Raw genomic sequence first — 26,008 nt, forward strand, 5'->3', positions numbered from 1 at the left:
GGCTGCCCTCCCTTGTTTCCGCTGCATCCAGACTTCCTCCGGCGGTGGCTGGAGCTACGCATCTGGGGCTTTAAACATACAAAGGCTTTGCCAGGACCGGCGAGAGCTGGCGGAGGCGGCGAGGGCTGGGGGCCGGACCATGCGCCGCTGAGCCGGGCAAAGCCGAGGAGACCGAGTCGAACAGCCCCTGGGGGCGCAGCGCTGCGCGGGGGGCCAGGCGGCGACGGGGCCACACGCACCGAGCCAGCAACCCCCCGGGCGACGCGCGGGGCCCGGGAGCGCAATGACCGAGGCGCGAGTGGCTCGGGGCCCGCTGGCCGGTCCCCTGCGGGCGCTCTGCGTCCTGGGCTGCCTGTTGGGCCGCGCCACCGCCGCGCCGTCGCCCATCATCAAGTTTCCTGGAGATGTCGCCCCCAAAACGGACAAAGAGTTGGCTGTGGTGAGTTCCGAAGCGAGCTTCATCCAACCGAGTTTAGACAAACTTCGGAGGTAGAGGAAGGGCCACCCCTCCCCCATCGCCACGGAGGGCACACAGCGTGGGGGAGGGGCTTCAGCAAACAGCCTGGGGTGGTCTGGTTCGCAGGAGGAGGGGGTGAGGAGTTGTGGTAAGAGAAGCCCAATTTGGCAACTTTCGGGACACAGCGGGGGGCGCGGGGGGTGCTTTGGCAAACCGCTGGAATGGGCCCCCTTTGCAAATAGTAAGGACATTGACTAGTATCCGGGATTTGGCAAAGGGGGGCGGCTTTGTATGCATCTCTTGGACACATCTGGGGGGTTGGCTAACGAGGCCGTTGGCCAGCGTCCTGATAGACCTTTGGCAAAAAGCCTAAAGGGGTCTCTTGCAAACGGTGGAGGATCCTTTAAACCCCTGTGGGACTTAGAGAAGAGGGGCCTTTGGCACACAATTTGGATAAGTTTTTGCACGCGTGAGGGTGGGAGCTCTGGGCAAAGCGGAACTTTGGCAAACGTCTGGGAACCTTTGGCACACATCTGGAGAGGGGCCTTGGACAAACCGCTCCCCGGGACCTTTTGGCAAGTATTGGGGGCAGGAGGGAAGAGGACAGCGCTTTTTCCAGTGGCTCAATGAGCAAGTTGGTCAAGGAGGGTCAAGGGTTGGACCTCAGAAAGTTTCCTCGAACTTCTCCAGAGGGGTCGGAGGACAGAAGGAGAGAATTGGCCGGCAGGGCGGAGGGAGGGGCGGCACGAGGGCCCTGGCGCGTGGGGCGGGGGCGGACTGAGGCCGGCTGGGGTCGGAGAGCGGCCAGGGAGCCCTCCCTCCTGGCGGGGCTCCGAGCTGCGGCTCAGATGTTGTTTTGCGAGCGCGCGCGGGCGCGGGCGCGCGCGCCTGGCCAGAGGGGCATCCAGGCCACCACATTGCACAAGCAGAGATGCGGGCAGCTGAAGGACACTCCCCCTCACCCTGTAAGCGCCTCGGGCTGGGGACCCCTCAAGATGTTCTTTCCAGCGCACAAGACATCTGCCACGTGTTGCTTCAGCCACCTTAGAAAGCCCCTATTCGCCTTCAGCGTGGTCTCCAAACTGCCCAGGACAGGATCTTCGTGCCCCCTGGTCACCTGGGGGGCCCCTTCTCTGGATGTGACACCACCCCTGCCCCCTTTCCAGCATCTAGGTCTCTGCCTTCTCTGGACATATGGGTTGGGAGACCTTACGTTTTTAGGGGGCTATTTTTTTCAAGGGTCTGCATAGGAGGTGGTCTGCATAGTGAGGGGGCTATGGCTGAGGGGGAGGGTGGAGCTTTGGAGCACTGACAAAGCTACCTGGGTCCCCATGCTTTCTACAGCATATGGAAGTCCCTGTTGCCCAGAGGCAATGCAGTGGGGCCCGGGGCTTGAGAAGCCAGGCTTTGAACTCAGTCTGCCTGGCCTCAAATCTGGGGCTGCACGAATCAACTGGCCTAGTAAGTCTCAGGCAAGTGACTTAACTTCTCTCAACTGCTTCCGCAAACTGAGGGTGATAATGGTACCTGTCTTGGGGTTCGAGGAGAGGTAATCTTAGACACTTTGAAGGGTACCTGGGACATGGTAAGTGCTCAATAAGTATTAGTCATTATATTGTTATTATCATTATTATTCTTATACCCTTTATTTCTTCTTTCCTAACTACCCTCTCAAACAAGGTCAGGGCCCCAGTAATGAGATCTCCTGGCTTCTCCCACCATTCCTATCACATATTTAACTTTTCACTTCTTTGTGGTCCATCAGCCTCCCCACACTGGGATTTGAACCCTAGAGACTAGAAACATCTGTCGTGCTCACCACTTGACCCCCAGCACTAGCACCAGGCTTGGCACCTGGTACGTGTCAAAAAGTATCTGTTCAACAAATAAGTGAGCTGATGGGTCCCCGATGCCCTGCAGGGGCCTGTTTGATTTTGGCCTCCGTTTGGGCAGAGCCCACTGCACAGGACCTGAAGGACGGGACTGTTTTCTTCTGGGAAATTGGCAGATTCAGGATTTGAACCCAGGACTGACTGCTGCTGGAGCTCAGGCACATAGCCCTTGAATCTCTTTAAAGAAAAGTGAGGAAAGTAATCCCTATGTCATCAGCAGTTTGGTGGATTAAAAGAGATGATGGAGGTACAGAGGGGTGGTAGAGAGGTACAGTTCTAAGCCTGGCCTCTGGAGCCAGTTTGCTTGGGTCCAAATTCAGTTCTGCCATTTGTGAGCTGTGTGATCTTAGGCAAGTTTCTTAACCTCTCTGTGCTTTAGTTTCCTCCTGTATGATGGACTGTCTACATGATAGAGTTGCTGTGAGCATTCAATGAGTTAACACAAGCTGACATTAGTGCCTGGGCCCATTGTAAGCACTCAACATGTGCTCCCAAGCCGTGCTCTCTACAGCTTTTATGTCACTCGGCTAGTGGGTGACAGGGCTGGTTTGGGAACCTAGGACTCCACCCAGTGCCCTTGGGTCCCTGACTCCTTTGATCAGTACTATGCCATCCTAACGTGGCTGCCTGTGCCGGGGTGCTTACTTCTTCCAGCAATACCTGAACACCTTCTATGGCTGCCCCAAGGAGAGTTGTAACCTGTTTGTGCTGAAGGACACGCTGAAGAAGATGCAGAAGTTCTTCGGGCTACCCCAGACAGGTGAACTGGACCAGAGCACCATCGAGACCATGCGGAAGCCGCGCTGTGGCAACCCCGACGTGGCCAACTACAACTTCTTCCCCCGCAAGCCCAAGTGGGACAAGAACCAGATCACCTACAGGTGCCGGGGCAGGGCTGCGGGAGGCAGGGCCCTGGGCCAAGGGACACCGCGTCTCATTGGGCGTTGCCTCCCCGCTCCGGGGACCCGGGAGCTATCTTGGGAGGACTTGGCCTCTTAAGGAGCTTGCATGCAGAATTCTTGGGACCTGGAATAAGACAGACCAGGACTTGAATCTCACGCTTCCTGGCTGTGCGGCATTGGACTCCTTCCTTTTCAGCGCTCTGAGCCTTGGCTTTCCAATCTGCCAAATGGGGTTAAAACGAAGCCTTACTTACGGCTTGGGAACTGGATGATAGGTATAAAGGGCTTTCAGTGTCCAGCATGTAGTAAGAGTGTAATAAATGCTAGTCACTATTATTATCAGATGAGGTCATTGGGGCGGGTAAAGGGAACTTGATGATTGGTTGCTAATTGGGTTTTTTATTGTATTATAGAGTTGTTATAATTGGTTGTTAATTGGGCTGCGGGCTCTGTTCTGTACGGCTCATGTTGGACTCCAAGGATGAGATCTCTGTGCTGTGTTCCATAATGCACTATTTACACCCCCATCCTTCTCCCTCGGCCAGAGGGAGGGAAGAGACGCCTGAGGCAGGGCCTGAACATATAGGCTGATCTGAGGCACCGTGGGACCTCAAGGCACTCTGGGCGGGCTCCTCTCCCAGGGAGCTCTACTCAACATGCACACACATCGTCTGCCTGTGTATCCACACTCACATGCACACGCTCGTGCACACAGACTCTCACACCCCTCCCATGTACACACACACTTGCATACACACACACCCTTGCACACATGCACACACACTCACATGCATAGGTACGCTCACGTTCCTTTGCATACCCATACACACTCACGTGCACTTCTGCCACCTCCAGGATCATTGGCTACACCCCTGATCTGGACCCCGAGACAGTGGACAATGCCTTCGCTCGTGCCTTCCGAGTCTGGAGTGATGTGACTCCACTGCGGTTTTCTCGGACCCATGATGGAGAAGCTGACATCATGATCAACTTTGGCCGCTGGGGTAGGCAGAAGAGGGGCCAGCAGGGGGCTCAGTGCAGAGACAAGGGGGCGATCCAGACATCAGAGAGCCACAGGGGACTCCTTTCCAGCTTAGCTAGGAGGGCAGAAGATGCAGACACTGGAGAGCCGCGTTGATGGGAAGGCAGTGACGTGACTCCCTGGAGGCGGTGTGAACCTGAAAACATGTGGCTCCCCATCTCCTGTCCAGCGTGGTAGCCCCTGGATCCATAGGGCTACTTACTTTTAAATTAGTTAAAATTAAATAAAATTTGAAATTCAGTTTCTCCGTCACACTAGTCAGATTTCAGTAGACACATCAGACTATGAAGTTGGGCAAGGAACATTCCCATCATGGCAGGAAGTTCTGTTGGATGACACTCAGAGACACTGAGGAACTCTAGATATGGGAGTGGGGCAGATGGACCAGTGTAGACATGAGAGTAAGTGGGATAGAACCCAGGGTCCAGGGCGCCATGTGTGTTGGGGTAGGAACACTGGCAGTAGTGTAGACATGAAGGTAGGCGGTGTAGACATTGTGAGTGGTATGTGATGAGGGTAAGTGGCACAGTCACAGGAGACAGTGTAGGCATGTGGCCCTGGGTGGCAAAGCGGTTATGAGGGTTAGTGTTGTGGCCACTGGGGATAGTGTGACATGAAGGGAGGTGATACGGCTAAGAGAGAGCAGTGTGGATTGAGGGAAGATGGTATAGACACTGTGGACAAGGAGGGTGGGTGGTGAGGAGACTGGTATGGTAGTGTCATTGGCAGTAGTGTAGACAGTGAAGGTTGGTGGCAGAGATTCTGAAGGCTGTGTAGACTTGAGGGAGTAGTGTAGACCATAGGATGGTGACAGTCAAGTAGGCAATACTCTAGACTCACTGTGTCCCCAGTCCTGGATAACCCAACAGGACAAGGGAAGGGGACACATGCTAGGTGGGCTAAAGGGCCCCAACCATGGATGGCATGTGCTTGGGTTTCAGTGCCCAGCGGGGTAGCTAGAAGCTGAGATCCAGTGTATTTCAGAGCATGGAGATGGGTACCCTTTTGACGGCAAAGACGGGCTTCTGGCTCACGCCTTCGCCCCAGGCCCTGGCGTTGGGGGAGACTCTCACTTTGATGACGATGAGCTGTGGACCCTGGGAGAAGGGCAAGGTAAGAAAGTGACCATCCACGTGCCCAAGCCTCCTCGCCGGTCCTCTGCATGCCTCCCTGTCACCTAGCAACAAGGACTTTGGCTTCCCTGGCAACCGCGGACCCCTCCATCTGCTCAGATGGGGGGGGAGGGAGGTCACACACCTTGGTGAGTCGCAATCCTGGTCTCTAAAGAAAGGCCTGGAGAGGTTCACCCTCCACCCTGTGTGGCCCCTCAGTGGTCCGCGTGAAGTATGGGAACGCCGACGGGGAGTACTGCAAGTTCCCTTTCCTGTTCAACGGCAAGGAGTACACCAGCTGCACGGACACGGGCCGCAGCGACGGCTTCCTCTGGTGTTCCACCACCTACAACTTCGACAAGGACGGCAAGTACGGCTTCTGCCCCCATGAAGGTGAGTGTCCTCCTGGCCCCAGGCCTCCACCTTCCTGGCCTCCACACTCCCCAGGCCTGGCACTGCCAGGGAACCAGTGTCCCCTTCTTCAGGCCCCATGTCCTGATCTTAGCCATCACTGTGCCCCTCTCGTCTGTTCCACTATTCAGTTAATACTTTCATTAAATCAATTCCTTTTTTTCTTTAAGTTTTATCATTAGCAATAGTATTTTTGAACTCACCAGTTTGATGCACTAATTATTTTTTTCTAACATGCGTTAGAGGAACTTAGAATGATTAAAATGCCCAGCGGATCTCTAGAGAACCACTCTCTACCCTCCAGCAGGATTGGAGGTTCAAGGGCATGAGGAGAGGCTTGGGGGTAGATGAGAAGCCTAGCAGTGGGATTGGGAGGCAAGACTCAGACACCAAGGCCTGGTACCCAGCCCGGCTTGGGGACGTCAACCTGGGGAATTTCAGCCATCATTTCTGGTTCTGATTTGGACTCTGAGTATGTGTGTGGGGGTGGGGGTGGGGGTGTCTGGAAGCTGTTGCGTCTGCCTTTCTTGGTCTCCATCTGTCTTTGCTTGTGGCTGCCTCTCTGTGTCTTGGCAAAGGCATTAGGTTTGACGCAGTATTTGTGTGTGCCTTTTTGTCAGTGCTTCAGACATAAGCTTCAGATATTTTGAAGGAACATAGAGGGAAAAGTTTTTAAAAAGGTGAGGGTGTTGACATACACACTCAATCCTTTTTCATCTATCTATCCTTGACACACTTCATAATCAGAAATCATAAAAGGACAGCGTACGTACTTCATACTCTATCAAGTCATCGTGTTTAATGATTCTAGAAATTGAAAGCTGAGAAAGTTTGGGGAAAAGGGGAGAAAGTCCAAAACCTTTTAAAATACTTTTTAAAAGTATTCACTATCCCATAAAGACTCCTCGATCTATAGATGCCTCTGTCTTCTTGGCTGTAATTTTACATGTTTGTGAATCTCTTGTGACTATTGCAACTGAACCCTAAGTACCAGCTATGTTGACAGAAGGAAAAAAACAAAGACCTGGTTAACTGTGTTCCTGTTTACGCTTTTGGTACCAAAGTGCACACAATACTTTGTATTAAGAGTTCAAGGCATTGACCATCAATAAGTCAGAAATATTTAAAACCAAAAATATTTAATGTATCTTGCATTTCCCAGTACGGGTTTGGATGGTGTTAACCCTCCCATGTGTCAACCCCTGTGTTTAGAACAGAATGTCTTGATAATAGAAGTAGAAACAGCTGGAATTCATAAGTCAGGGAAGGGTTTTTCCCTGCCCTGAACATTAGCCATTGATTTGGTCTTTAGCCAGATGCAAGTACGCACGACATGCACGTGTTTGGGTCTTGGGGCAGAGGTTCTGGTTACTCAGCCCCTCCTGACTGCTGAGTCAGCGTCTGCTTCTCTCCGTCCCTTCGGGGGCAGGATCTGAGAGGAGATGGGGGCTTCCTGGGTGGTAGAAATGCAGCTGATGGAAGGCCGGAGGTGGAGACTGGCCTCCATTGAGGTTAACACCATCCTGCCCACCGTGGATGATACATTTAACAATTGCCTCTCCCACTTTGAGGTCACCAAGGCATCTGGCCTCAGTGTTTCTTTCTCCATTCGTCCCGTTGTTTCTGGCGTTGCAGGAGAAGGTCACTAGACTGGGGAGACGGGAGCAGTGAGGGTATGGGGCCCCAAGACCCGCGCTGGGGGCGCCATGGACTGGGCTCAATTCTGGCCATGGCGGAGTTAACGGGGGCTGGTGAGGTCACCTCTGGCGCTGTAGTGCACAGATGGTCCTTGTTACGCACTTGTGGTTTTGCTAGTTGGCAAATCCAAAGACACACCATTTTGTAGCTTTAGGGTGGATGAGGGTAGGGGGAGCAGGGGAAGAACCCAAGACAGACAAGCCCAGGCTCTTAATCCCACTGTCTGCCCTGAACTCTCCAGTCATGGCCCATGTCTTGGGGAGGTCAGAGTGGGAGCCTGGGGTGTGTCTTGAAAGGTCCCCCAAAACACCACCTCCCTGTCGTGCCCTCCTTCTCCTGTCCTCCTCCCTCGTGCAGGGACTGCAGCGTCCAGGAGAGGGCCTGGGGTTGAAAGGAGGTGAAGCTTTCTCTGTGTGCACGAGCGTGTGTGACAGAGCGAGGAAGGGAGAAATTGCGGTTAAGTGTGTTTTGTAGTTTTCAGGTACAGCCCTCATCCAGTTTTTCCGTTTCTATGACCATAAGCAGGTCTGGAACCAGCTTCTGCAAACCTCAGTTTCCCGATCTATCAAATGGAGAGACTCTTGCCATCCTGCCCACCATGGATGATATATTTAGCAATCCGCAGGGATGTGGGCAACAACCAGGCAGAGTGGACAGTGACCCTGGGGCTGGGGCAGGGATCTGAGGGCCCCCCTGTGTGCCAGGTGTTTACTATTTTATTGCTGGTGTGGAGGGGCCGTCCATAACGTCCCAGGGGAAGGATGGGGTTGGCCGTGTAGGCAGGGGTAATTACACCCTGGGAGCTCAGAATTAATGTTTTACCAACGCTACAACTTCCCTGGTATGAGCGGGCAGGTGGGCAGCAGCTCTGCGCCCATGCAGGTGCCCAGCGGATGCTCCCGTGGGCAGGTGGGCGGTCTCCCTCACATTCGCACCCTCCCCCTCTCTCCTGCACCCCAGCCCTGTTCACCATGGGTGGCAACGCCGACGGACAGCCCTGCAAGTTCCCGTTCCGCTTCCAGGGTACATCCTATAGCAGCTGCACAACGGAGGGCCGCACCGATGGCTACCGCTGGTGTGGTACCACCGAGGACTTCGACCGCGACAAGAAGTATGGCTTCTGCCCCGAGACTGGTAGGTGTCACGCCTCTCCCTGTCCTTCGATAGCAAGCCCACGGGAGCCCTGTCCCCACCTCCTTTCCCCAGGACCGGGGCGCTAGTCAGGGTGCGTAGCAGCTGGTCCAGCACGGACACCAAAATCAGGACAAACGCTGGGCACCGACAGCCAGTTCAGCTGAATCGGTTGGTGATGTCTAATGTCAGGTCCACCCAGGACCCTCTGAACGACCCACACTCTCGCAGCCTCCCTGGCAATTATCTCTTCCTCTCTCTGATCTCAATGTCTCTATTGCCTGCCTTTCTTTGTCTTAGTCTGTATCTCCTTTGGTCTCTGTTTTTCAGTAAGGACTCCCTCCCTCCTTCCCTTCTTTCCTTCCTCCTTTCCTTCAGCAGACATTTGCTGAGTCCCTGCTCTCTGCAGGAGACACAGGTAGGTCTCCCACGAGACCGTGTGTGATGGAGCTCCCGGTCTCGGGAAACGTGTTGACGCCTTCAGCTCTGCCCAGCCCCCTTTGCCTCTAGCCGCTGTGGTCCCATCCATGGGAGGCTAATTAAAGCTCTGGAATCGGGCTGCCTGGGTTTGCATCCCAGCCCTGCCACTTCCTAGCAGCATGTGCCCAGGCAAGTTACTTCATCTCTCTGAGCTCCAGTCACCCCATCCATGAGATGGGGGGTAACCTAGGGTCCCACCCACACAGGGCTGTTGGAGGGGGCCAGGCGGGTGAGCGGTGTGTAAAGCACTTGACCACGTGCCCCGCACTGAGCGAGTACTCAGTAAGCCTGGTTTGTTAATGGCCGCATCATATCATTGCTCCCTGGCGGTGGCCCCAGACCCGTTGCTGCCCGCTGACCCATGTCCCTAACCCCACAGCCATGTCCACTGTGGGCGGGAACTCGGAAGGTGCCCCCTGTGTCTTCCCCTTCACCTTCCTGGGCAACAAGCACGAGAGCTGCACCAGCGCCGGCCGCAGCGATGGGAAGTTGTGGTGCGCGACCACGGCCAACTACGACGATGACCGCAAGTGGGGCTTCTGCCCCGACCAAGGTAGGAGCCCTGGCCATTGGGCAAAGACACTGCACACCCTGCCCCGCCCGCGACTGGGCTGGAAATCTTCCAGAGTCCCCACCCACCTCAGCCACAGACACTGCCCCCCAGACACCCACCTACCCTGGTAGAGACACTGCCCACAACAGACCCACCCACTTGGCAGAGATGCTGTCCGTTCCTCGTGGAGACAGTGTCCCTGCCTTGGCCTTGTTTCTCTGGGCAGAGACATGGCCTCCGAAATAAGACCCCGTCCATCCCAGTACCCGATTCCTGGGTGGGAACCAGCTTTCCCGAGGAGATGCTGCTTTTCCCTCCCACATCTGTACCCCTCCAGGTGGGTCTGTCAAACCCCAAAATGTCTCAATGCTGGGCACAGGGAGCCCTGCCCCAGAGAGATGATTCTCCTGCGAGGCATTCTCACTCCAACAGGGAGCCAGGTGGGCAGAAGAGAGGAAAACAGGAGGAGCCTCATCCTTGCTCTCCCCACCCTCCATGCAGCACGGGGAAGCGTCCACAGCCCTCCTGCCCCACGGGCACCGTCCTTTGCCAAGTTGTGAATGGAGGGGTCCTCGTCAGTGCTGGGTGTTGAAAACACAGCTACCTGGGACAGTTCTCTGCCCTCCAGGACTCACAGGCTGGAGCGAGAGAGTGACCAGGAGACAGGTCATGACCATACTGTGTGGTCACTGCAATGAACAGAATCCTTGGGGGCACTGTGCCCAGCCTAGGCTGCAGGGCCCAGTGTCATTGGGTTCAAGGCCCCAGATAGCCAGGTGAGAGTGCTGGTCCTGGGCCAGCCAGAATTAGGTCAGCCTCTCTTTAAGTTACTTTTCTTCTTTTTAACTCTCAATGAGATGGAACTTGGAGAACGCCAGCTGACAGAGGCTGGCCAAAGGAGTTTTTCTCATCCTCCACCAAGTGCCGTGCTAAGACATATCCTGATTTTACCTGCTGCAGTCTCTACCTAAAGGTGGGATTCTCCACCTACCGGAGTGGTTTGAGGCTCCAGAGCAGGTGTGGTGCACCTGGGGAGCGGTGTATTCGTGTCCTAGGGCCGCCATAACAGAGTACCGCCAACCAGGTGGCTTCAAACAACAGAAATTTATTCTCTTGTCCTTCTAGAGTCATCTAGAAGTCCAAAATCAAGGTGTGGGTAAGACCACATTCCCTCTAGAGGCTGTATCCCTCCAATCTTTGCCTCTGTTGTTATTTGACCTTATATGTTCATCTCTAAGTATCTTCTTTTCTTATAAGGACATGGGTCACATTGGATTAAGGGTCCACCCTACTGCAGTAGGGCTTCATTTTAACTTGCATCTTAATTTATCTGCAAAGACTCTATTACCGAATAAGGTCATAGTCACAGGTACGTGGGGTTTGGAGGGACACAATTCAATACACAGCAGGGTGTGACAGTAGGGTTTGCCCACTGTCTGGCTTGAGCTTGGGCAACCACTCCAAGTAAGAATCTTTTTACTGCTTCCCCTGGAGCAGAAATGGTGGTCCCAGGGGTTACCTCTCTGGAGAACCCACAGAGCAGGTTTTGTCCTAAGTCTTTATAGAGAAACAAAGAGCCAGGAAACAGGATTTTTAACAAATGGGACTCTACATAGAGGATTTGCCGATGCTACGTGCTCCCCTTTCTAGCACACGTGCAGCCCACCTGGAAAGGGACAAGCGGACTTTGGTTGACTCTCCTTGAAAACCATAGGCATGGTCTGTTAACCCCAGAATTCTTGGGAGAAGGAAAAATCAGTACATGTCACCTCCATGCTCTCAGTCCCACCATGGGGATGTCCTCAAATGTCGCCATCGCCGGGGCCAGGCCTGACTTCTCTCTCATCTTTCTCCCTGTCTCTCTGTCCCTCCTCCCCTCCCTGCGGGCCTCAGGGTACAGCCTGTTCCTCGTGGCAGCCCATGAGTTTGGCCATGCAATGGGGCTGGAACACTCAGAGGATCCCGGAGCCCTAATGGCCCCCATTTACACCTACACCAAGAACTTCCGCCTGTCGCATGATGACATCAAGGGCATTCAAGAGCTCTATGGTAAGCCTCAGCTTGGGGTCCCTGGGGCAGGGATCTGGGGAGGTCATGCCACCGGGGATGGAGGCCCAGGGAGCGGAAGCATCCAGGTCCCATTTGTCTAGGACTGCAGGAGACAAGGGCAGGAGTGTTAACCTGGTCTGGGTGTGTCAGAGCAACTCTCCAAGGGGACCCTTGGACAGCCCTTTCCTTTCCAAATAACACCAGTGTCTGTGCCCCACTTGGTTCCCCAGAGCCATGCTGTGAGGCAGGCGGGGCAGAAATGGGCTCTCCATTTTCTAGGCGGGTCAACTGAGGTATGAGAAAGGTAACCCTCTGGCCCGAGATCAACCAGGTTTATGTATCCAAGTGAGGTTTAGAATCCAGGAGGATTAGCTAAACACAAGGTAGAGTTTCCCAGTGCCTGGAATGACCTTAGTGATACAGGGGTGCAAGTTTCTAGTCTTCCTAACGATTCTTCTAGTTTAACGTGTAATAGGATCAATACAACTAGTACCTGAAACTAGGGATTTTATTTATATTAATGCTTACAGTGAGGCCAGAGTTTACAAAGTAACTCCATTTTAAAAAAAGAAAAGTCAATATGGAATAGTACTGGTGGTACCTGGACAAAGCTGAAATCATGGAACTGGCTCTGGAGTGATGAAGTGTGGGGAACATTGGACTCGGGGAAGAACTGCAGTGGAGTGAGAGGCTGTGGGTTCGAGTGCTGCCTCTGCCACTCACCAGCCGCAAAAGATGGAGCCGGTCTTTACCTCTTTCGACTCAGTTTCTCCATCTCTAAACTGCAGCTGGTTATCCTAAGGAGTGAAGGAAGTACCACACCCCCCAGTGCTGGACACACGAGTATCCCCTCTGACCACCGTGACTCTCCTGCGGGCTTACTAACATGAGCTTTGGGTTTAAATATTTGGGCAAGTCATATACAACCTTTCTGGGCCTCAGTTTCCTCATCTGTAAAATGGGGGTGATAATGATGCCTACCTCTTAGGGATGTAGAGAGGACTGATTCTGAGGATGTCAGGGAAGAGCATTTGTAAAAGGCGAAGGGCCACAGGATTCCGGTTTCTGTTCAGTCTCCTCTCTCCAAGTCCAGGCCTCGGCCCCCGTCTTCCCTGGGCTGACACCGAGGCCAGAATACTATTCTTCTGATACTTCGCAGGTTGGGTGGGCCAGCCTAGGGGCTCAGCCTGGTAGGGAGAACCCCTGGAGCTGGGGAGAGTCTGAGTCTGAGGTCAGGTGTCCTCCCCCAGGGGCCTCCCCTGACATTGACACTGGCACTGGCCCCACGCCCACACTGGGCCCCATCACTCCTGAGATCTGCAAACAGGACATCGTCTTTGATGGCATCTCTCAGATCCGTGGGGAGATCTTCTTCTTCAAGGACCGGTAAGTGCGGGATCTCGCTTCTTGTCCTCCTTGCCCTCTGCCCCTTCCCTGTTATTCTCGTGCCCATCTCTTGCTCAAGGATCCTACTGTGGGCTTCACAGAATGGCCTGTATGAGACCATTTTTGCTGCGTGTCAGGTAGATCCTGGTGGCTACACAACAGGCATGTCTCGTGCCCTCTTCTAGTCGTGGGTCTACCAGGTGCCTTGGCTTCGGGCTGCAGTTTGGGCTCAGGTATGCTCTGCGTGTCACTCATTCTCCTGGGATTAGCGGCTACTTGTGGCACATGGCAGGAGCACAAGAGGCCGAATCAAACCACATAAGCACATTTAAAGCCTTCAGTCTCAGCATGTTTGAGAATATTCCACTGGCTCAAGCAAATCACGTGGCCAAGCCCAATACCTACTCTAGGGGATGGTACTGCAGAGTCCTGTGACAACACACGTGGATGTATACTTCTAAACTAGGGATGGAGGGAAGAATTAGGAACAGTAATCCAGTCTACCACAGGCCTTCTCCTGGAATGGCCTTGACCTAAAATGTTCTATGTATGGGGAGCAAGTAACCACAGAGTAGAAAGAAGTGGTGCCCTTCGTGCTATAAATAAAGGCCCCGACTCAATCCATCAGGGGCTAAGACTCACCCAGCTATCCTAAAGGCAGGCAGAATCTAGGACGACATTAAAGGATCTATCCATCGTCCATCAATCCATTCATCTGTCTGTCCATCATCCATCCATCTATCCATCATCTGTCTGTCCATGATCCATCCATCTATCTATTATCTGTCCATCCATCGTCCATTGTCCATATCCATCATCAAGCCATTCATCATCCATCCAGAGAGCATAATAGCTCAGAGAATGGTTCTGGAGCCAGATTGCCTGGGTTAGAATCCTGGACCTGCTACTAACCAGTTGCATGATTATAAGCAAGTTAATTGTGTATCTCTTTTTTTTTTTTTTTTTTTTTTGCGGGACGCGGGCCTCTCACTGTTGTGGCCTCTCCCGTTGCGGAGCACGGGCTCCGGACGCGCAGGCTCAGCGGCCATGGCTCACGGGCCCAGCCGCTCCGCGGCATGTGGGATCTTCCCGGACCGGGGCACGAACCCGTGTCCCCTGCATCGGCAGGCGGACTCTCAACCACTGCGCCACCAGGGAAGCCCTGTGTATCTCTTTTTAACCTCAATTTCCTCATCTCTAAAATGGGATGAATATTCCAACCTATCTCACAGGGCTGTTGTAAGGATTAGGTGAGCTTAGTGCTTAAAAGAGTGCCTGACACAGACTAAGTGCGTTCAAGCATACTAGCTGTTATTATCGACAAATAATTACTTGCCATCTACTGTGCCAAATCCTTTGCTAGGCTTTGGGAGCTGGGGGTGCTAGGTGTTGTTCCAGAGGTGGAGGGGCTACTTAATGCCTGAATCAGTGTCTTCAAAAAGAGGTCAGTGGATCTCCCACACAGAAACCACCTAGAGTGTGAGGGTTAAACGTGTGGGTTTCTGTCCTCACCCTCAGGCCCTCTGACTGGAATCTCTGGGAATGGGTCCCAGGCGTCTGCATTTAAGAAAATTTCCCCATGGGAATTCCCTGGCGGTCCAGTGGTTAGGACTCTGAGCTTTCACTGCCGAGGGCCTGGGTTCAATCCCTGGTAGGGGAACTAAGATCTCACAAGCCATGTGGCACAGCCAAAAAAGAAAAAGAAGAAAATTTCCCCAGTGATTCTGATGCACATTAAAGTTTGAGCACCCCCAGTCTGGTTTAGGGAATAGAGGTATAGAGGACTGACATGGCAGAATGAAAGAGATGTGACTGCAAGAGACATTAGCAAAATGCTTTGTGGACACGTCCAAGTGAAGGAAGAGCTCTGCAGGTGAAGCAGCGCTCAAGGGGAAACATTAAAGGAGAAGCAGATGCGGATGGACGTGATGGGGCTGGCAGGGTGGGAGCGTGTTTGAGATGAGGGAACTGCAAGAACAAAGCCATAGAGATGTGAAAGTTCCTGGCTTTTCCCGGGAGAGCCTGGTGAGGCTGAAGATGTTCCAAAGACTCTTGTGAAGGGGCTCCTCTGCTCCAGGCACTGGGCTAGGTGCCGGGGGGCAGATGCCAGTAGGGAGAGAGAGGGCAAGAATACAGAGTGAGATGAGACCCAAATTGCAATGAGAAGTCAGGTCCATCAGGCCATGAACGCCCAAACCAGGACATGTAACAACAGATGTCAGTGCTGTCCTGCAGCCCCCATTACAGGGCTGGGGAAGAGGTGAGCCCAGGGGCCCCGTGCCCCAGCACCACCCTTGGTCTGGAGCACTTCTCCCTAAAGAAGCCCTGACCACACGTGCGGATCTGAGTACAGAGTTGGGAAAGGGTGCAGTGCCTAGGCCCAGGTCGGAGCCATCCCTGGCCTGACACATTACTTTCTTTCAAAAGGAAGTTGATGAGTGTTTAACGGACTCCTTGAATTAATCAGTAAATATTTAAGCTCTGGGCTTCCCTGGTGGCTCAGTGGTTGAGAGTCCGCCTGCCGATGCAGGGGACACAGGTTCGTGCCCCGGTCCAGGAAGATCCCGCATGCCGCGGAGCGTCTGGGCCCGTGAGCCATGGCCGCTGAGCCTGCACGTCCGGAACCTGTGCTCCGCAATGGGAGAGGCCACAGCAGTGAGAGGCCTGCGTATCGCCAAAAAAAAAAAAAAAATTTAAGCTCTGACCATATGCAAAAATTGGTGCTAGGCATTGTGGGGGACAAGAAAGGCAGTATTGTAGGATAATTAAACTCAGACTTTGGAGTCAGATGTGGATTTGAATCCTGGTAATTCCATTACCTCTCTGAGCGTCATTTGCCAAATAAGGATTGTGATACTTTCCTGTATCAGGATGTTTTGGCTGCAAGTAACAGAGAATCCCAGCTGAAACCAGCTTAAACAATGGAAAGAAATTACTCCCACGTGGTACAAAGTCCAGGGGTAGGGCTGCCTCCAGGGGCAGAAAGAGGGTCACTGATTCAATGATGTCTTCGTCCACTGCTCTCCTTGGCATTGTCTTCATCCTAAGACTGGGTCCCTCAGGGTCACACAATGGCTGCCAGTGGCAACTGGGGCTATAAACTTCCTTGCAAACATCCAGCAGAAAAGAAAGAGAGAGACAGATCTCCAGATGTGAACTATAAGTGTATGTGTTCAATCTTATTGTGCCAACATAGGACACATGGCCACTGCTGAATCAATAACAGTTGCCGGGGAATGCTAAGCTCCGATAGGCTTAGATCAGCGGTTCTCAAACTTTGGCATGCATTAGAATCATCTGGAAGGCTCTTAAGACACAGATTACTGGGCCCCAAGCCCAGAGTCTGATTCATGGGTCCTGAGTCGGGTCCAATAATTTGCATTTCTAATGAGTTCCAGGTGTTGGTCTGGAGCTCACACTTTGAGAACCAGTAGCTTAAACTCATCAGAATGGGGATTGGGTCCACCTATAGGAAAGGAGGGGCCATAAATGTGGGAATTTTGTGAGGGAGGATGATAGGGAAATAAGATAATAGATGCTGGGTAGACCACTGAGAGTGCATATTATCTTATAATATTGACATTGAAATCGACATCTTACAAGCCACATAAAGTGCTTGGCACTTAGTAGGCCCTCAATAAACGATGGCTCTTTACTACTCCTGCCAAAGTGCCTGAATCCATCATTTCAATTCAGGAAATACTTTTGAGAGCCATCAGCCTCTGCCTGAATTGGCTTTGAAACTGACAGGAAAGATAAGACACTTAAAAAAACAAACAATCAAACTACTCTTCTGGGCACTCAGTGTTGATGATTTTAAGAGGTTCAGAGGAGGGAGAACACAGTAAGGGACAGAAGTAGTTAGGGAAGGCTTCCTGGAGGAGGGAGCAGGAGGGCGAGCAAAAGGTTGCTTCTCAGCCCTGGCATCTTGCAGAGGGGGCTCTGCCCATTCTCCAGTCCTTCTCCACCCTTTCTTTGATCTTACCTCCCCACCTCCCAGGGAATCATCCAGGGATGTTTCTGAGAGGGCTTATAGAGGCATGTGCAGTTACAACTGCAGAGTGACTGAAGGTTTGGTTTCCTGTGTCCCCTTCCCCCACCCAGGTTCATTTGGCGAACAGTGACACCACGTGACAAGCCCATGGGGCCCCTGCTGGTGGCCACATTCTGGCCTGAGCTCCCGGAAAAGATCGATGCTGTATACGAGGCCCCACAGGAGGAGAAGGCTGTATTCTTTGCAGGTGTGTGGGAGGGGAGCTGCCTGGCCCTGGGCTCCAGGCGGCACTGCACCGTGATTCCTGTGCACTGGTGGGTGTTCCCTCTCCTTTAGGGATCCACTCTTTCAACCATCATCTGGGAGATGGGTTCAGACACCCAGCATCAACTAGCACTGGCCCACAGAACGACCATTTCAATAACCTTTTAATCCCTTTTCAATCCTTCTGATTCCTTTTCCAGAGGGAAAATGACACTTTAGTTCTGGTGTCTTTAACACCTTCCTAATGCTAGTGCCTTTGGCAGATGACAATTTTAATTAGAATTTTTTAAACACTTATTTGTTTTCATTTTTAATGTTTAAATTTATTTCTATAGACTTCAAAATGAATTCCTTGAAAGCAAAACGTTAATTCGAGTTAAGTAATATGAGGAGACTCTATAAGTGGTAAAAAATCACCGAGGTAGGGTCACCTGGGTAACATTTGGGAAACCCTGCTCATTTAATCTTTATTCGAGCACCTATCGTGTGCCAGAGATGCAGCCCCTGCTCTCAGGGAGCTCATGAACTAGTGGGGGAGACAGAAAACCAGGCTGTTAGGAGGGAGCTCAGGAAGGGCTGCGGTGGAGGCCCAGGGGTGGCTTCCTGGGGGCACTGAAGCACCACGGGTGCATGTTCCACCAGCCAGCTTCCCAGCTCCTCCAGCCCAGAGTGATGAAAGCAGCTGCTGGCTCACAGGGGACCTTTGTGCAAATTAGAAAAAGGTGCCTCTTCACAACAGGTGTGGCACTTAGAGTCTCTGGCTTGGTAAGTGGGGCCAGGCTAGGACTCACTCCCACTTACCTTCTTGGCCAGGGACCTTCCATAACCGATTTGTAAAACCTTATATGTGGACCCTGATTCCGGACACTGAATGCGGAACTGGGCAGAACTCGTGTCCCTGCTGAGAAAGGCCACAGTGGGGTCCCTAGCAGATGGATGGTGGGAGGAACAGCCTCCAGCACCTGCCACCAGCCCACCCTCTTCTTCCACCCCAGGGAATGAATACTGGGTCTATTCAGCCAGCACCCTGGAGCGAGGGTACCCCAAGCCGCTGACCAGCTTGGGGCTTCCTCCTGATGTCCAAAAAGTGGATGCTGCCTTTAACTGGAGCAAGAACAAGAAGACGTACATCTTCGCTGGAGACAAATTCTGGAGGTAAGGGAGGGCGGTGCGAAGGAAAGCGGCACCACCAGCTGCGTGGACAGAGAGAAGACACGGGCTTTGAGCCTCCTGGGTTAAGTTTGGAGGCTGGTGGACCACGGATGCTCCCTCTCTGGTCTCTAATCTGCCAGGGTTATTGGCCCTCTGAAAAGTCACCAAAGGGTGAGCTATTCTTGGGCACATTACTGGTACAATTCTGGTTAGATCCTCCTTTCCCTTCTCAGAAGTCTTTGGATTGGGCCCATGTCCGTCTGGTCTGGAGTCCCATATTTTAGAGTGAATCACTGAAGAAGGGAGTGATAAAAATAAAGATAATAGCTGCTACTCTGATGCTATGTGCCAGACACCATTCCAAAGGCTTTATGAGGTGGATATTATTATTACTATTCCTCCCATTTTACAGGTGAAGAAAGAGGTTCAGAGAGGTTAAGTGTCTAGCTAAAAGTCACACAGCCAAGTAGTGGCAGGCTGGGATTTAAACCCTGGAATTCTGGCTCCCAGAGAACATTTTTCACTTTTCTACACTATACCTGAGATAGTGGAGTCCCAAGAGATGGGGGTGGTGGAGGCAGGGATGGCAGATAGCAAACATAGGATGAAAACTGAGACGGGTGTCCACTGGAGCCAGCATCCAAATTCAGCCTCATTGAAAACAGCGGCACCCGCTGGCCCATCTGCCGCAGGCTCAGTAGCTGTGGGCACAGGCTGGCCGGGGGCCAGTGTGGAAGCAGGTAACTCTCCGCTCCAGCTCGTCTAAAGGGAAGGGTCTGACTCTGAGAGGCCACGGTCAGGCCTGAGGGTCAGGGAGCCTGATCTCCAGGAAAGTTTAGTGAGAGGCAGCCCAGACCTCAGGAGTTTGATTTTAAATCTTCACATTTCCTAGATGAGGAATCTGAGGTCCATAGAAATGAACCAACTTGTCTTAAGTTATTTATAGGCAAGTGTGTTGGCCACAGATTATAGGATTATAACTGCTTCTTCTGGTTTCTAACCCTGGGCCCCCTGCACTGTACCCTCAGGGTCATCGGGTCGGTGGGGGAGGGGTGGTCTTCCTCCTTCCCTCCTAGCGTCCCCACGTTTCCTCCCGTGGCTGCATCTGGACCTTTGTCTGCCACCCCTGGAACAATCCTGCTTCCCTCCCAAGGCCTCTCTCCTCCCGTCTCCTCCCCACCACCCGCCCCCAGCTGCCCTGCATTCAGGAGCTGTTTATGTCCCAGGCTGCCATGGCAGGGTGGAATTCCAGACATATTGCTAAGATGCTTAGCAACTTAAGCTGATTGATATCTCAAGCCTCAAGAAAGGAAACAGTCAGCCAGGAAAACGCGGAGCAGGCACTCTGCCCACAGGCTCCAGAACACTCAGGCACGCGCACGTACTGGGGAAGGGCATCTCGGCACAGGAGGCGCTCCGAATCTCCGGATCTTAGCATCACGCACAGCCAGAGGCCCAGCCTCACAGAGCAGAACCATAGACCTCTTGTCTTTGAATCATGGTGTTGAGAGGACATTTATAATCACCCCCCAGCACGTACGGTGAATGTAAACATATGAGAACAGACGTGTCCATGCGTGCGCGCGCGCGCACACACACACACACACACACACTGATGCTCACGCTGTGGTGGTACCTTGCTGGGTTTTGGGCAGAGTTATCTGCTTCCCAGTCCTTTTCCACAGCAAGCCCACCTCACAAAGCCTGGATCTGGGATGGACAGCCTGCTCCACAGAGGAAGTTCTGTGAATCTTCCTTAAAAGCAGCAGAACTGAAACATCTACTGGAGGATCTGGGCGGGGTTTCCAAAGGAGACAGATCTTTTTCCCCAGAGAGATAGTTAATGAGCTCGAGACATTGGTCCTGGTGGAGTCTGCCGATTCCCAGGCCTCCCTTCTGGAGAAGGAGAGAGTGCTCCAGAATGACAGAGGACGAGCAGCTGCTTCCAGATTGGGCAAACCCTAGGTCATGCCAGGGAGTGCTCAGCCCTTGCTTCTAGAAGCTTCCACCAAACCCACAATAATGTATTCAATATCTCCTATGTGCCAGACAATTACCTAGGTGCTGGAAGACAGCTGTCAAGAAATAGTCTCTCTCTGCCTGGTAGAACTTACAATATCGTGAGGGGAAGAGACATAAACACATACAAATAAAATAGTGATGGCTCTTGTGATGGGACCTGTACCACATCCCAGGGCTGTGCATTTTACCTGTATTTCTCATTTAAGGTAGATGCTATTATTAACTCCATTTTCTAAGTGTAGAAACTCAGGCTGAAGTGCCTCAAGGATATACCTTTGAACAAGCTTGGACACAAATGTCTGTGTTCTTTTTTTTTTTTTTTTGCGGTACGCGTACCTCTCCCTGTTGTGGCCTCTCCCCTGGCGGAGCACAGGCTCCGGATGCGCAGGCTCAGCGGCCATGGCTCACGGGCCCAGCCGCTCCGCGGCATGTGGGATCTTCCCGGACCGGGGCACGAACCCGTGTCCCCTGCATCGGCAGGCGGACTCTCAACCACTGCGCCACCAGGGAAGCCCGATGTCTGTGTTCTTAACACCTGCTCTGCACTGCAATTCTACAGCCAGAAGGGAGAAGTTCAGAGGGTCACAGAGAAGCCTTTCAAAAGAGTGTACCAGCGAGCAGGAAAGGAGGCTCCCAGAGGAGGCTCTGGGGACAGAGAGGAATGTGAAGAGGTGTGGTTCTGTTCAGAGCCAACATGTTCTGATGGCTCCATGCTGTATTCTTCCTGGAGGAAAAGAACTTGGAAGCAAATTGGTTCACTTCTCCAAGCCTCAGTTCCCTCATCCATCAAATGGGGTTGCTTCCTGCTATCCCTACCTTCCGTGGGTAGAGTGAGAGAGAAATGAGGGCAAGTTCAAGGACACATAGCTCTCAGCCATCATCACTCTAGAGAATGTAGTTTGGGAGGTCAGTGCAGGTGACATGGATGGATTGCTAGAATTCTGAGCTGGGAAACTTGGTTTTGGTACCCCAGGTCATGAGGAAGCATGCTAGGTTTGGCAAGAAGAAGTTTCATGACAGAACTAGGATTAGGAAGGCTTTTCTGGCAGTTCTGAGGGCAGAGGGGGAAGACCCCTGTAGAAGGGGACTCAGAGAGGAAGCTGTTTTTGGCATCTGGGGCGGAGGTCGTCAGGCTGGCTGTAGGGAAGAAGAGAGTCAGCTATGAGGCTGATGCTTGGCTGTCACCGGGATGGCATTCAAACACAGATCTATCTAGAAAATCAGCATCATGAGGGCAAGACTTTATCTTGTTGATTACAATATCCACAGCGACATGGTGGGAGCTCATTAAATATTTACAGAATAATAAATATATTGAGTGTAAGTGGAGAAGCAATGGAATCAAAATAACCCAGCATTTAAAAAGTTCTCCCTCCAAATTAAAAAGACACAGATGTTGCTAGCCAGAAAGAAGAATATGCCAACTAATACTCAAGGTATTTACACAAATTAAAGGCAGAGCCCAAGATAACGACTTGCCCTGAGAACTGCAATTGGGACTGAGGTGGCAGGAAGTCGCCCTGTGACTGACAGGGCTTGGGTTCACACACCACCTTGTACTGTAACCTCACTGTCCCAGCCAAGATCATTGCCCAGGTTGTGGACTGTCAACTCCACTTGACAGATGAAGAAGCAGTATTTGTCCAAGCTGAGCCGTGAAGGGCAGTGATGGGGCCGGACCCTGTCTCTGGGCTCCTGGGCCAGTGCTGTTTGTACTGCAGCAGGGATCAGAGTTTGTAAGGGAACTAACATTTCCCAGATACCTACCCAGTACCAGATACTGGGATAGGCACTTTGCATGTTTTACTCTGTTTCACATATGTGTTAATTAAATACATTAAATTAATTATAACCCATTTTACAGATGGTAAAACTGAGGCCCAGAGAGCAGTTTGCTGCCCTGAGCCAGATAGGCCAGGGTTGGACTCCCACTTAGAAACTGGGTGCCCTTTTTAAGCCTCTGGTCTGTAAAATGGGTATTATGGTAGTGACTGTGTCTTAGCGTTGTCGAAAGGATTGAGAAAGTATATGGAAGGTGGGTAACACACTGCTTAAACGTGAGCAGTGGGCTTCCCCGGTGGCGCAGTGGTTGAGAGTCCACCTGCCGATGCAGGGGATACGGGTTCGTGCCCCGGTCTGGGAAGATCCCACATGCCGCCGAGCGGCTGGGCCTGTGAGCCATGGCCGCTGAGCCTGTGCGTCCAGAGCCCGTGCTCTGCAACGGGAGAGGCCACAACAGTGAGAGGCCCGTGTACCGCAAAAAAAACAAACAAACAAACAAAAAAAAACGTGAGCAGTAATCACAAGATTGTTTTCATGGGGCTGTCCAAAGTCACCTGATTAGTGAGTAGTGGAATTAGGATTCACCCAGGTCTGACTCCCTGCCCCTCAGCTCCAGTCAATGGCCTCCCTGAAGGGCTAGGTCTGGCTTCCCAGGCTCACGCAGGAGCCATCATCCCTGTCCTCCCATCAAGTTGGGGAAGGGCTGGCCTTTAGGGATTCCCACAAGTTCACCATGGCCATTTCCTTGCAGATACAATGAGGTGAAGAAGAAAATGGATCCCGGCTTCCCCAAGCTCATCGCAGATGCCTGGAACGCCATCCCTGATAACCTGGATGCCGTGGTGGACCTGCAGGGCGGGGGTGAGCTGCCCAGGCCTCTGTCCACTTTCTAGGACTCCCTGCCCCCCAGCCAGGGCCCTGCTCCTCACAAGCACACACTCCCTTATTGTGCAGGAAAGCATGTGGCGCCCCGGGAAAACAAACCAGCCCCTTCAACCCAGTGCTGGGAAGGCATCCAGACCCCTGACCTCTGCTCACTCAGCTGGCTCCAGGATATAAGACCCAGAAAGGCCCCTCACAGCTGCAGAGCCTGGAGCCAGGGAGCAGGGAGGGCGGGAGGCCTGCTGGGAGTGAGAAACCTGGGCTCAGTGCCCTGGATTCATTCTGGGGTTTGATCCAGGCCCTTTTGGGTTCCACAAGGGGCCTTGTGACTGCTTCCTATTAGCAGAAGGATGGCTCCATTTGAGACAGCACAGACTTTGTTAGGCCCTGCTGCTGAGGTGGCAGAGATAGCCCATCGGCTCAATTTGTCCCTGGTCCCTTGCTGAATGAAACACCAAACCAGCGAGGGATAGAGTTTGGAGTTTGGAAACCATATTCCTGAGGAGGCTTCTGGGAGGTCTCTAGGGCCCTGGAAATGAGTCCAGTTTGGCTTTTTAGAGGAGATTTCAATTAAATTTCGCAAAGATGCTTCTTGAGTTCCTATCACACGCTAAGCACATGGCCCTGACCTCCAGGGGCTAAAGGTCTTACATGTCCAGGAAAAAGCAGTATACAATCAGGTGCTAGGTTAAATATTATCTTCAGAAATAAACGTCTACTGAGCACGTACTATATGCCAGGGTTTGAAAGGAAGAAAATGAGATCATATATGTTCAGAGTAAGAAATTCCAAAGCCCACAGGGGCCAAGCTGGTGGCCTGAATAAGTGATGCAGGCAGGGCAGACAGTAGGGAGTGGTGGGGTCTGTGGAGCACCAGAGAGCACATGGCTCATTTTCAGGGGACAGTTGCTTCTCGGCTTCTGGCGATCTCTGCCCTGCAAGAAAAGGGGAGCAGTGTTATTAGATATTCTAACTCTTTTAAAAGGAAGTGAGAAATCTGTATTTTCATATGAAATTTCCAGATGTTTACATGTTGGCCAGTTATTCAAAACAAAACAAAAGAAAAAACTGTGTGAGCTAAATAAAACCAATCTGTGGGCCCGATGGGGCTAGCAGCCTCCTGGTTTGCCACCTCTGGAAAAGGAAAGTGCCTAGTTTGGAGCTTGTGCTCAGTGGAGTTCTGTTATTTATCTTAATTATAGCATATATCATCTCATTTAATCCTCAGAAGCCTTAAGAGGTGGTATCGTTATCCACATCTTAAACATGAAGAAACAAAGACTCAGAGAGCATAATTCCATAGCCGTTTCCCTTCTTCCAGCCTCACAGGGGTCTCCTGTGATTTAAAAGCTTCTTCCCTATGGCAGGCAGACTTGTAAAACTCTCAGGAACCTTCCCTGTGCCATAATGCCTGAGGATGGCTTGGTCATAGCCTCTTCTCTTTCTCATCCCAGGTCACAGCTACTTCTTCAAGGGCGCGTATTACCTGAAGTTGGAGAACCAAAGTCTGAAGAGCGTGAAGTTTGGAAGCATCAAGTCCGACTGGCTGGGCTGCTGAGCTGTCTCTGCCTCCCCCAGGGCCTGCCTCTCTATCACTTTCTGCACACCGGGCCCTGAGCACCAGGGAAGGACCCGGATGGGCCTGGCAGCCCTCAGCTCTGTAGTTAATCAGCATTCTCACTCCCACCTGGTAACTTAAGAAACCACAGAGTGGCTCTGCCCTGTGCTCCAAGAAAGGTGCTGATTGTACCCGTCCCAGGTGCCCCTCCCCCTCCACACCTCACCAGCCCTCCAGAGCCACCCCCAAAGAGATGCTTTGATATTCTCAATGCAGCCTTGTCTTGGGCTGCCCTGGTGCTGCCACCCTTCAGGCTCTTCTCCTTCCACAACCTTCTGTGGCTTTACAGCACCCTTGGAGCCAACAGAGACTGTCTGAAGAGGGCACTGGTGGCCCGACAGCCTGGCCTGGCATGGGGCAGTGGGAGAGGGGCATGGCCCGGTGGCCACGCCAGACACCTGGCCTTCTCACTGCTGGCTGCCTTAGAACCGTCCCTACATTAGCAGTTTGCTTTGTATGCACTTTGTTTTTTTTTTTGTTTTGATCTATTTTTCCACTTTGAAATTGCGTTTCCTGACAGAAGGACTCAGGTTATCTGAAGTCACTGCACAATGCATCTCAGCCCACGTAGCGATGGTCCCCTTGGTCACTCTATTTAGTATGTCCCTCCTCTGTCACTTACTCCACTGGATGGAGGAAAACCAAACCCTGGCTCCTCACCCAGTCTCCCCTCCTCTCCCTTCAGCAGTTTCCCCGTGGGAAAAATCAACAAGTATGAATAAAGACACCGATTGAGTGGCCATGTTGGCCGGCTGTTTTAGCAGAGACTAGAGAGGGGCCCCAGCCCTAGCCAGAAGAGGAAACTTAGAAAGTCTAAATCTTCGCTCCCTGCAGCATACAGGTAACATATGCTGGAAAGGTCACAGATGCCCAAATAAACAGCGAGAGACTCAGGGTGGGTGAGCTGGAGTCGCTCTGTCCCGTGGAAAGAGCCCTGGAACAGCAGCGTTTCTGTTATTTAATTGCAGGTCCTTGTTCAAGGTTTCCTCTCTTCTTGAGTCTGTTTCTTCGTTGACAGTAACACCAATTCTAATACTAATAACAGTGAACAACAGTAATACCCCTTGCATTAATAGAATGCTTACTACATGCCAGGCACTTCACGTGCATCACTTCATTTAACCTTTATACCAACCTAAAGAAGGGAGAATATTATTAGTCAACTTTTATTGATAAGGAAA

The 26,008-nt window shown here is 52.2% G+C and overlaps 1 protein-coding gene across 1 annotated transcript; it reads left to right on the plus strand.

Moving 5' to 3' along the window:
- Nucleotides 1-25,792, plus strand: MMP2 (matrix metallopeptidase 2). The gene is made up of 13 exons (XM_060130572.1): nucleotides 1-439; nucleotides 3,004-3,230; nucleotides 4,107-4,255; nucleotides 5,278-5,406; nucleotides 5,625-5,798; nucleotides 8,475-8,648; nucleotides 9,505-9,678; nucleotides 11,572-11,727; nucleotides 12,978-13,113; nucleotides 17,218-17,354; nucleotides 18,367-18,526; nucleotides 23,079-23,188; nucleotides 24,664-25,792. Exons 1-13 carry the CDS (start codon nucleotides 284-286, stop codon nucleotides 24,765-24,767), a joined length of 1,986 nt encoding a protein of 661 aa, XP_059986555.1. The 5' UTR covers nucleotides 1-283; the 3' UTR covers nucleotides 24,768-25,792.
- Nucleotides 25,793-26,008: the final 216 nt, after the last annotated feature.

This window comes from Lagenorhynchus albirostris, chromosome 19 (assembly GCF_949774975.1).
Source record: "Lagenorhynchus albirostris chromosome 19, mLagAlb1.1, whole genome shotgun sequence".
NCBI classification, from domain to species: Eukaryota; Metazoa; Chordata; class Mammalia; order Artiodactyla; family Delphinidae; genus Lagenorhynchus; species Lagenorhynchus albirostris.

Bases quoted from the DNA above. Each gene is read 5' to 3' on its own strand.
- MMP2 (XM_060130572.1), top strand. From the start codon at position 284: ATGACCGAGGCGCGAGTGGCTCGGGGCCCGCTGGCCGGTCCCCTGCGG. The intron at 440-3,003 runs GTGAGTTCCGAA...TACTTCTTCCAG, and splicing joins CGGACAAAGAGTTGGCTGTG to CAATACCTGAACACCTTCTA. The intron at 17,355-18,366 runs GTGTGTGGGAGG...CTTCCACCCCAG, and splicing joins GAAGGCTGTATTCTTTGCAG to GGAATGAATACTGGGTCTAT.